Source organism: Anopheles maculipalpis, chromosome 3RL (genome assembly GCF_943734695.1).
Source record: "Anopheles maculipalpis chromosome 3RL, idAnoMacuDA_375_x, whole genome shotgun sequence".
Classification (NCBI taxonomy): Eukaryota; Metazoa; Arthropoda; class Insecta; order Diptera; family Culicidae; genus Anopheles; species Anopheles maculipalpis.
Genome location: NC_064872.1, coordinates 11808381 through 11820795, shown reverse-complemented (window position 1 = coordinate 11820795; position 12415 = coordinate 11808381). Strand labels below are relative to the sequence as shown.

The following is a 12415-nucleotide window of genomic DNA, read 5'->3' as shown; positions in this document are numbered from 1 at the left end:
GCAACATTGTGCAGAGCAGAACAGTTTGTTCTGCAAAGATTGGGGTTTGGAATTCCATTGTTATTTGAATTTCGTTACCGTTTTATCAGAAGAGAAGCTGCATTTTCTTTTACTGCAGACAAGCAGTAAGCAATGAAGAGATAAAATTGAACAAATTAATACGTTTTTCACAATAATAATGGCAATCTTGTTTTTACAAATAATAATAAATAATAATAACCATTTTATCATTATGCTAAGCACAATAACGGATATAGAAAATGCATAACAGCATCCCCACTTATTCACACAAACGTTGTGGATACAATAGCTGAGCTGACTTCGTTCTTAATGTAAAATTAATGAATAATAATTAGATTAGCAAATTTCTGTTTCATTCACATGCATACAAGCGATGTACAACAATTAATACACAGACAGGAGGGGAGGGAAGCGAGAAAAAATATCGAATCACTAAACCGTTCGACCGGAAAAGCTCAAAAATGATCCTTAGGTAGGCATCACACTCGCTTCCCAGCTGGTCTTTTATATGAACATTGGGTGATCTTTCAGTGTCTCGAACTGCGTCCAATAAATTGGGTCGGGCAGTCTCGTACTCCAAACAAGACCATAGAAGATGTCATGGTATCCGAGGCTGCATGCTTTGGAGTCGACCCAGTCGATACGCTGGAGATGCGCGTCCAATGCGAAATTATTAGTCCTAGACATCATTGAAATGAACGCACGATCTCCTGAGATGCCACGGAACCACGGTTTCAAGGACACTTGGGGAATGGCCAAGGTCTCAAGGGCAGCCTCCCGAACTCATCGGTGTCCCACACTCTCACCAAGCCATGCGGAGAGACTATGTGGGTCTCGCATGTACTCGTGAGGTAGAATAAACCTATCAAAAAAGGACCCTTCCGAAGCACACTTTTTGATCAATTAGTCCGCCTTTTCGTTGCCAGAAATACTGCAACAGTTAGGCAATCAAACAAAGTATCTTCTTCTTGGCTTAACGTCCTATAAGACTACGCCGTCCGCCAAGACTTGCCGATAGAATGTAGCAGTCATTCCTCAGGGGATGGTCAGTCCTCAGTCAGTTACGAAGGGATGGTCCGGATGGGATTAGAACCCCGGTTCTGCTATGTGAAGACCGGCACAGCTGTCGCCTACCTCACTAGCCCCCCCCCCCCCCCCCCCCCAAACATATGCTGATAAGTCTCACCTCTTACCCCACCACAGGATTGAGAAGGACGAAATTTTCTTGAAGAAAATTTTACTCTAAATTTTGGCTTAAAAGAAAAAGTAAAAAGTAAAAAAGTTTCAAGTGAGTGGGGAGACGTCAACGAGCATTCTGAAAAGTCATGATTCCACCATTGCAACATGCATATGGTCAGCTCCACTAATACCAACGAGCGGTTTCGATGGACTATCTTCCGAAGCAGGGAAATCTCAAGGGAATCTTAATTGTAGAAGGCATAGTTTGAAAATTCAACTCTCTTGCTTTCGGATGAAATACTTACATTCCACTTGAGAGCAAACCATTTCACGCATCCAGAAAAAGCATCTCCGTCCACAATACTGCCATGTATACCACCAGGGCATAATGAAACACCTTGCCGGTAACATGGATTTACACACTCGCCTCTAACGTCGCGGAAAATCGTGTCTCCAGCGTCCCGATTCTGTTGATGTACGACTAAAATTGCTCCTTATTTACATACCATTTGTTGAAGGCGTAAAATATTTCTCCCAAAATCATTCTTTCATAATTTTTACAGATAAAGGTTAATTTTATAAGACAAGAGCTGCGGGTGCCCCAACTCATTGTGCTCAAACGTTTACTCAACGGATTCATTTCGCAAAACCCTCCTCTACCTGGTTGCCTGTAGCGTACGTGTGCTGGCCGTGGTACGAGCAAAAAGTTCGGAAAAATTAAGTATCACAAAGCGAAGTCTTTGGTGTGTGGAATCTGTAAGCATGTGGAAGATTCGCAACCACACGATGTGCCATAAATATGAGAAAACAAACACACGTGAAAGCGGCAGCAAGGATTAATGGAAATGAAAATCGTAAAATGCTACCAGCACCACCATCACCGCCGGCAGAGCAGCTTGCCGCGAGTCGAGATGAGTTAACGGGCACCCTCAAGTGGTAAAGAAGTGTTACTTTTGTTTGCTGTAGCTCAGCCAACTAACTACTCCAAAGCAAGGATGATCGAGGTTAGGGAGTTCATTCGGTGGTACTTCTTCACGTACGATTTTCTTACGACTTTTCATCTCCAACTCAGGAAACCGCGCACCAACGGGCTGAAGCAGTTTCTCTTCCACCGGTTAATTACAGGTGCTTCTATTGTCTTTTGAATTTTAAAACGTTCCGTTTCGTCCTTTCTCACATCACCTTCTACCTCACGCGCGCGCGCTCGTGTGTTTGTGTGTCTTTATGTTAAAAGACACATTTTGGCGCTTCCGGAGAACTACTTTGGAAGGAACGACTTATAAAACTCACACCTTTTCCAGAAGGGGCAACCACCATTGCAAACTGTTTCACATTCGGCGCGTAGATACGAACCATATCTCATGGTTTTTGCATGTATTTACACCATTATGCATCGCTTTGAACCTCACGATGAATACCTAATGCTGCCGAGCTGGCAATTTGCTAAGTGTTTTCTTAAGGAAGCATGGCTCGGTCGCAAAGAAATGGCCAAGCGAAAATGGTTAGCAAATTACGGTGCAGCACACTTGGCATAATTGATTGTGGACAAACTTACGCGACGCGCTGCACTCGCTGCATAAGAAGTGTTGCATTTTGGGTTAATTGAAGGCAGCTTTTCTGTATGGCGTTTTGTCTGCTGCTGCCGCTGTTAGGAAACGTCGTTTGGTTCGACATTTGCCGACAGTTCCCCATCGCTAACGGAAAGCTTTGCTCGATCAAAGGTGACATTTTCATTACAATTTGTAGCTTTTCCAGCCACTGCGGTCAAAGTGTTTTCCCCTCCATTCAAAGTAATCGTCATCCATTAACCGCATCATTCGATGGTGAAATTAGGATCGTTTGAAAGTGCAAAATAGTCAATCGTCGTAAAGTATTCCTAACGGAAGAAAGGATCCTTGTAAAAGAGACCGTCATCATTTGAAACAGGAAAAAAAACTGAAAATTCCATCTCGAACAGGCAGTTGGAAGAAAAAATACCCAAAATCGATGTGCATGAAGCGAAAACACTTCGACAAAATTCTACTGCAGTTGATGAGTTTAAGTGCAGGCGAACTGAAAAACTTCCCTTTAGCAACTTGCTATCGCCAACTTGCCCAACTAAATGGCACCACCATTCTTGCCGAGTTTCGAGTTTCTGCTTCTGCTTTGCTGATGCAGCAGCTGATGCTCGGGTGATGAGAAAACTGCAAGGATCATTTCACCGGTGCCCGAAGACAGGCGGTGACGTACGCCCTTGCACTCTACACGTAACGATTTCGATGCATCAGCCAATTGCAGCCCTCAACTACCACAACCAGGAGTACGATCGTACTCCTCACATTGAATTGGTAATGCACTGTGCGCTGGTACAGAATGGTGAGAGAAAAACTCATCAAGCATCAAGACTGCAGGACGACGGAAAGACGACGAAGAAGGACGAACCAAAAAAAAAAGACGAAATTCCGACAAGTTCTTCACAGTTCTTTTCTAAACCGAGAAGTTCTTCGCAATGTGCGCCGGGAAACTAACGGGGGATGCAGGATGCAAATTGGCCATCGAACACTTGACAGTGAGCACTGCAATTCACTCGTTTCGATCCCGTTCCGCGAGGCCCCCCCGATGTGGCAGGGTTTTCATCGCACCGGCGGAAATGCACCATGCCCGGCCGTAAGAAAAACTACACTTGATTATAATAATAAACATAAAAATTTATCGCACCATCCATTTCGGTGAAAGATGGCGCAGGGACGGTCGCAGGACGGGCACGACCAAACGACAACAAAGGAAATGAACGCAAAAAGGATGAGCTTCAAGGCTGCCTGTCCTTGAGGAAGTGCCCACAAAGGAAGGCAGTGCAAAAAGTGAACCGGAAAAAATATATATATATAGCTCACTCTCTTGAGCTTCCCAAACGCAACTCAAACGTACGGATACGGAACGGATCTCCGAGATGTCATTTGCATTTCGAACCGTAAAATGTCACATCATGCAAAGCAAAGGAAGGGCGATCGTCTACTACTGCGAGTAGTCTGCTTGATGGGGAATCATCGCGATTGGACGGTTTTTGCCCACCCCGGACGAGACGAGCGAAGTTCGCAAGCAACGGGCAGCGCCATTTTTCGAAGGGAAAAGCGACGGTGGCCACCCGTGCGCCGGCTTATAGATATATATGATAATTGCATTCCGCTTTTGGGATGAATGGTTTTTAGTGCACGATAGTCGTAAGTTTGAGTTTTGCATACGAGTCGACCGGATCGGTACTGACCGCTTTCTTTGTTCCGAAGCAGTTCGGGAAATTCACTGCAGAAATATTGCCGCAAGCTCGCCCGACTGTGATACGGGGCAGCTGACAGTGAACTCTTTCCTGCACATAACAATCACTAGCAGAACTGGGGATGAAAATGAATGTCTGCTGTATAAATTTTTCGTAGAAATGAACGAACGATCGTTTAAAGTTATGTTCCTGATTTGTAGTATCGGTTCGATTGAACATGTCCTGCATTGCTCCATTGGAGCCAAGCTAATGCACAAGCTGCATGCCCCCAAATGTTTGAATTAATTAATCACAAAAATGACCGATGCTTATTATCCGAATTTATTATTAGCATTCAAACAAAAATCCCCGCTAGAATCCTCCGTAATTGATTGTCCCTAAAGACGCATCTTTCTCTCCCTCAGCTACATTATGCAGTATCACAGCCGTGTCCATCATGACCAACGATCCGTCAAGAAGTTTGCCTGCCAGCACGAAGGTTGCCACTATGTCGCCCGCTCTGCTGCCGATGCCCAGCGCCATTTGCTGTCACACACGACCGAGCGAAACTTTGCCTGCGGTGATGAAGGCTGTGATTATCGGGGGAAATCTCTTGCCCAGTTGCGTAGGTAAGTGCGGACGGTCATCCTTTTTTTTTTCTTCTTCTCACAATAATTAAACACTAATTTCGCTCATAATGCGCCCAAGACATTCCAGACGATGACGGATGGTTGTTTGGGTGGGGTTTTTCTTTTTGGTTTCTTGCCTTGGAGCAATAAATTATCATTCGCTGGAGGGATTTTTTGCTGTGTGCAATTCTTTGCTGAAAGCTATCAATTAATTTGTATGACTGTGCTACGGTCTTGATGAGTGCGAGAACCGGTGGGATTATCTCATCAATATCTTGGGCAAATCCTCCCTGCTAGCCATGCTGCTGTTTGTGGGATACATCCAGATGGGATTTAAAGACATTAGCATTATCAGTTGCTGGTACAGCTTTCCTTCCCGTACGTCTTGTTCGTACTCACTGCACACTCTCCCTCTCGAGAATCGAGCTGAATCGCTATCTGGAATGGTGTATTAGCATTGAATTCAAAGTATTGTGTGTATTAACGCGTGCCAAGATCTGTTCGGTATTGAGAGGAAACAGTATGTTTGCTCCATATAAGGCAAATCACGCCTAGAACCTTAACTCGGATAGATTACAAAGGCTGTTCTATCTATGTACGGACGTATGCCGTGAGCTTTCACATGTGTTCCAGTAGAATTTGGTCTTGTAACTGACGGGCACTGAACAACGGTGAACGCTAAGACACAAACACAAAAACACACGCACATAAAACATTATGCGACAAAAAATATTTCTACATAAATGCAAAACATGTTTCCCCAGCGCCCTATCAACGCTACGGGAAGATAATTTATCATGGAAGGATTTTTTTTATTTTAGCTCGCTACCGCGAAGACTGCGTCAAGTCGTCGAACGCGCGCGTAACAAGCGAATCGATAAACGATCTGCATGAATCTTACGCATGAAGGATTTCCAGGCTCTTGTTGGCTACGGTAACGCTCAGCCGCCGCCGTTCGATGCACATGCACATTGCGTACCGCCATTATGCGTCTCGGCGCAGCTTTAAAAATATTTCAGCAGTTAAAAACGAACAGCGCAAACAACAACGCAAGCCCCAGAAATAACATACACAAGCAGAACAAACAAAACAAATAACAAAAACCCCCCACCAAACAAAACTACAAGGCAATGGAGAATAATTAAATTAAATTAATACCGCATTCCTTTGATATCGAAGCACTTTTTTATTGTTTTTAATTTTCAATCTTAAACATAGTCTCTCACTACCCGTGCTTGACCGGGCTACCGGGACGGTTGTTACGGTCGCCACCACCACCTCGAATGCTCCTCGATCACCTTTTCGTCATATTAAGCTTGGTTTTACGCACCACGGTCGGATCGGGCAGGATTCTTCCGCACGGTGAAGGATATCAGGCAACATAAATAAAACCGGTTGGAATGGTAGAAGAGTGAGAATGACGTTCTTGGCGTTCGCAATCTTGTCCACATATACACACACAAACTCATGCTCAGTGGAGGTTAAGGGGAAGAGGGGGACACAGGCCGTTGATAAAGGATATCGAAATAATTGGACACGAGTGTTGCATGGGTGACGGGGATGAAGGGAATTGATCGCGGCGTGGGATATTGGATCGAAATTGAAGAGGCACACGCACACACGGGCTGCAGTTAGGTGCAGTTGGAGCATAAGAAATCCGTAAATTCGATAGACATTCACATAACTGATCGGGTTTCTTTTATTGTAATGTTTTCTTTTAAATCTTTCGATCATTTGAAACCTTAGTCTTCGGCGTCGCAAGCATCCTACAAACTGTGGTTGGAATATTTAAATTGTGTTTATAAGAGTTTTAAATTATGCTGGGCTTTAGAAACATTATTCGATTGTACAAAGAGCCCCAATAATATGTCCAGTATGTGTTATAAAACACCAGATTAAATCACTGTATTTTAGAAACAATTTATTTGTTTAAAACCTCCCAATTGGTATCTTGCCCAATACCCGATGTTCACTGTTCAAATCATAGCCTGGCCGACAAGAAGATGCCTCTGCCGTATCAAAAGCCGCCCTCGCCAAAAACTCTGACGGGTCGTAAGGATGCAACAGCAAGAATTTACCAATCCAAAGAAAGCGTTTCGAAATGCATATTGTGTCAATGCAATCGATAATGCATCTGACTGCAACGGTAGCAACCACTGTTCGAAGACGAATGAACAACAATGAAGATCCTCCGGGAGTTTCGAACGAGGTAGCAACAGATTATCCATGCCACGGTTTTTTGCGATATCGATGATGGAACTAACACAAAAACAAATCTGAATAAGAACCCGAATGAGCGAGTTCAATCGAATGGTAGAGACCCGTGAATTGTCTCCACGGCTGTGTCTGATGCTACGAAATGCATGTGCACCTTCTCCATTTTCTTAAGCGTGATTCGCTCCAAGAAGAATGCACAAATTTCGTCGTATTGGGGGAAAAGCATAGCAAGGATTGCCTTTTGTTGAAGAACATTGCAAAACCTGCTTCATGGTACGTCTGTCATGATCGTAATATTGTCAAAATCTAGATCAAATAAGATATCTTTCGAACACAATGGTTAAAATACGACCGAAAAATTTTGGTTCTGTTTTTATTGCTTTGTTTTCTAGTGATTGTACAATCAACAATAATTAAAAGATGATTTTCTAGATTCAACCAATGCTGATAAAAGAAATACTTTTAGGCTGAAGGCAAGGTGAAACGTTGTATAGGACTTGACTATCCAGCTACGGTTAAAAGCAAGTTAAGGACGTCAGAAATGACAGGCCAAGAGCTCTATAGTAACAAAATACCTATGCGAATTGGGACGGTCTGGTGGTAAAGGTGACACCGGTGCCAGTCTACACACGGCAGGAACAGGCTTTAAACTCCATCTAGATCGTTTACCCTCTTTGTGACAGAGGGCTAATGATCTAACTACGTGGTATATCGATAAGTCTAATAAGCCATTCGATGGCCAGCGCAGAGCAATTACTTTAAAGTTACATCCAAAACAACATAACAGTTGTGCTGATAATTGTTTGGCCTCTCTTCAATGGCGATTCACCGATTAGAGCGATTATTCGATTTTTTGAAACCATTTTTGTAGTCATATTAATCCTTTGCCTCAAAAGAGGCATCAGTTTCGACGATCATCTCTTCGTCCGACGAACATTTCTTCCCAGTGAGCATTCTTTTGATATCTGAGTAGAAAAAATAGTCGCTGGAAGCCAGATCTGGGGAATACAGTGGATGAGGAAGTAATTTGTAGCCCAACTAATGATTTTTTGCCACTGTTTTCACTGATTTCTAGCACGGTGCGTTGTCTTGCTAATCCCAAACAACTGACATCATAACCTTGGCAGCTGATCGTTGCGTTTCCCCCGCTTTAAAGCGTGTTTATAGTGTCCAGTCCATTCGGATGACTTTCTATTGGACTCCGATTTACTTCGCTCAAACAGCTCCATCAACTTGTTTAAGTTTTTGGTCAAATGTGAGCTCGCGCGGCAGCCATTTTTCACACAGCTGTTTCATACGCAAATAGTCGTGAACGATATATCCAAAACGTTTCTTAGACATCTTTAGGGTGTCAGCTATCTCGATCAACTCCATATTACGGTTGATTTCAATAATTTTGTGGAAATCACATATGTTTTTGTCGGTAACCAACTCTTTTGTGACTGTGTTCACCGTCCTCAGAGCTCATTTTACCTCGTTCAAATCAAGAGTTCTTGATACTTGATGGTTGATTATGGTGGAGCTGTATCCAAAAACTCGTCATCAAGTCAATTTTTGGCTTCGACTGTATTTTTCCCTTCAAAAAGCAATGCTTTATCATCACGAGAAATTCTTTCCTTTGCATGAGTAGTCAAAAAACAAAGGCTGCGTTACACAAAATGCTTTAACTCACTAGGTTCTTGTCCGACTGGTTTCATAGTTTGACATCATTGGTCTCAAGGTTGTCAAAAACTAAGAATGATATGGATTTAATTTTACAAGTGTGATTTTTCTTAGATCTTAATCATACTATGAAAAATCAAGTGTTCAAGAATCTTTGTTATAATTTAATTAATCAAACAATTTCATAAAAAACGACCTTTGAAACTTGAACGCATTCATGAATTAAAATAACACTTCAACTTTTGTATATTCGACAGAGCGCATGCTGTTGCTTGTCAAACAGTTCTGTAAAACATTGCATTGTCTTCCTTACGCATTTGCAACCGCGCCATTTAAAGCCGCATTATCATTAAACCCTTAAACATTGTACGAAAACATGGATCGCTCTATACACCTTCACTAGCCAGTAACCACTCTCGTACACTAGTTCATGAATAATGCATAATTATTGTACTGTCCACCACCCAGTCGACCCCAGCTGCCCAAGCACGTATCATAAATTAAGTTACTCTTCTTCTGCACACACACACACACGTGCGAAACAATGCGATTGTCGATTTTTTCGCGAACCACATCCTAACGCCACTCATACGAAGCCTCCCAACCTCATCAAGATCAACCCGCTCGAATCGGTCACGAATTTATCAACCATTTCGATATATAAATTCCTTCCTTTCGCCCAAACATCCAACCGAGGAAGCTTTCGCACTCCTTTCGGCCCTTTCATACTCCGGAATGTGCATGATGGTTAATATTCCTACTAGCTGCCATTGTTCGTGGTGTGGTTTGCACCAGTTTTTCTTCTTCATTTCTGTGTTACATTTCACCACTAGCTTCACGTCTTTTAATCGGTTGCATATGCATATTTTCGTATATCTTGCGGTACATCATCTACTGCGCGGTCTGTGCACTTTCTTGCCACAGTGCCACAGCTAGTGCTGGCTAGTTATTTTTTTTAAATGTAAACGGTGCCAAACGTTGGTCCGAATCCGTAATCTGCAAACAACAAAACTGGCTGGTTCATACAATTCTACTTCTCCCGCTCCACAAACTTCCGTGGCGCTTCTCTTGGGGGGGAATTTCTCGCAAGAACGCCCATGCGGAAAAAAAATCCTCTCGATCCCCTTTGTAGCGTTCGAACAAATGGTACGGGAGCGAACCGAAAAGGTACCTTTTTTCCCTACGCTCAGATAATTCTTTATGTTATTATTTCATTTTATTATCATTTGCATTATTATGCATTCCCGGCAGGGATGCAAATGCATAAAAATGCACAATCGGGTGATGTCCCAAGTAGCTAAGGCGGGCGGAAGAGAACGCCTGCCTACATTACGTGGATGACGATGTTAATGACGCTGTTTGGATGTGTCATCAATATCTTGCGCGGAAGCGCAACCACACCGGAGAACTAGCAGGGCAAACAGATTTCACCAGCTGCTACCAGCACCAGTGTCGTTGTGTCGGAGTTTTACGGCGAGCTGGCCGGTAACACCGCTGCATTGCAGACGATCAACACCCGGTTGTCGGTGCAGTCTTAATCAAAACAGACAATCCTCACGATACGCACATTAAGAAGCTGTGGCTCTCCTTTACGACGGGAGAGGAAAACCCATTTACATGAGCTTTTTGTGTAGTGTAGCCGGGCAGAAAGCCCGGCAAACCCCTTTCACGGTCGGACTGATCGGCCGGCAGAAGGCCCTCGCCCGCCTGCTCTGGGAGGAAATGTGTGCAAACGAAACAAAGACAATGGCAGTGTAGCGAAAGGAAGATCAGGAAAAACTGTACGCCGGCCGTCGTATGCCCCGTAGATCCCGGGCCGAATCAGCCAAACTCCCGCAGCACAAGACGCAAACCCGGAACGATTTGTTTACTTCCGTACCGTCCACTGCAATGGATTAGCTTCGGCATTGCCGCGCGTTCCCGTGATGCTGCCGATTGGATTGCCGGCGTTATGGTTATGACGAACGGCGACGAACGTTCCCAGCTGCACAAATGGGTTTATTAGACCACCGACAACACCGAATCCGGACCAATCCGGCACACTGCTATTGCAGTGTGTAAATAGGAAGCAGATACGACGATGACTACTGCAAAGCTACGAACTACCGTGGGCCCGGCGGTTGGGAAAGGACTTTTGACCTTCCCCACGCTGTAGCTGTAGTCCTTCGCAGCGTCAGCCATGCGTCTGGTTCTTTTTCTTGTGCTGGTTGGTTCAGCGACCCCCAACGAAGCTCATCGTTATTGCGCATAAAAGTGTCGTCATATATTTCGTGGTTATGTCTGATTTACACTTCATAAGGGGTAGCTTTTTTGCTGTTGTTACAGCACATTAGAGTGAAAGAACGGTAGCGTTTGCGATTGAGTTCATTTGAAATTGTTCAATATTCGCTAATCAAATCAATTTATATAAAGAGGCACATTTGCACGGGTACTTCATTCTATTGAATGTTTTACTGCAATCCTTTACAGTTGTTGGAACATCGACTAAATTAGTATGAAACTTTAGTTGTATTAAACTTATTCAGTTTTGGCTTTTCATTTAGACTGCCGTTGTGCCTACGTCCTTTGTATCGTGTAATTCATGTGCATACAAATTAGACTTAAAACATTAAAAAAAAACTTTACGTTATCGAGGTTCGATTGGGGCAGATCGGTGGAAGAACTGTGATCGTGAGTCTTCAAACAGCAAAACTGCGGTTCAAATCCCATCCGGATCATTCCACCGTAATGTGAGGGACTGACTATCCAACTACGTGATACCAATTGGTCTCGTAAGTCCATTAGATGGACCAGCGTGACTTAGTAGGTCGTTGAGCCAAGAATAAAAGAAATATTCGTAAGTAAGCTCTGGAACTTTTTGCAGTGTTGCGTTTAAATGTGTTTTAAATATAAATTCACAGAATGTTTTGTGTCTTTCTGGGTCTTGACGATCACTTCCTTAAGAATGATCTTCTAACAATCCGATCGAGGTTTTTCTAAAAATAAAATTCGTTGCTGCTGTTCAAACTTCTTTCAGAACGGGCTCATCAGCGAAGAAAGATATTTTTTATAAACGTGTCAACTAGTAAATTCCGAATGATTGTCACACATTAACGACTTCGTCTCAAACATTTTGGTTGACAGTGTAGTTGACCCAAGTGTTTTAGCTTGGGTATTTTTCAGTGTTTGGTCAGAAACTCTCACTCTTGAATCCACGCAGAACTCTTCTCCAGTTTTGTCATATTCGAAGGTAAAACACTGTTACGAATCTGTCCCATTTTAGACTGTTTTGACTTTCTTTAGAAGAGAGTTTATCGGGGAACAGTCGAAGATGCTGTAGGCAGTGGTAAGGATATGCCTGATTATTGTGTCCAAAGTTATTCCAAGTCAATGAAATACTGTAAAGGTTGTGATTTGAAGGAATTTTTAAGCTATTGAAATCGAATTAAAACTATCGTATCGCCTCTAGAATTGCGATTTCGGTTTTTTCTCCGCA

The 12415-nt window shown here is 43.2% G+C and overlaps 2 protein-coding genes across 2 annotated transcripts in view; one reads left to right on the top strand and one right to left on the bottom strand.

Annotated features, from left to right (window-relative positions):
• LOC126564882 (protein limb expression 1 homolog) overlaps positions 1–12415 on the bottom strand; it is a 508128-nt gene that overhangs the window by 421055 nt on the left and 74658 nt on the right. The window lies entirely within an intron of this gene.
• The window catches only part of LOC126560409 (zinc finger protein 335), a 33244-nt gene that overhangs the window by 15660 nt on the left and 5169 nt on the right, over positions 1–12415 (top strand). The window contains exon 5 of the mRNA XM_050216369.1: positions 4858–5061. Within this exon, the coding sequence (XP_050072326.1) occupies positions 4858–5061 (204 nt within the window). The remainder of the gene's footprint in view (positions 1–4857; positions 5062–12415) is intronic.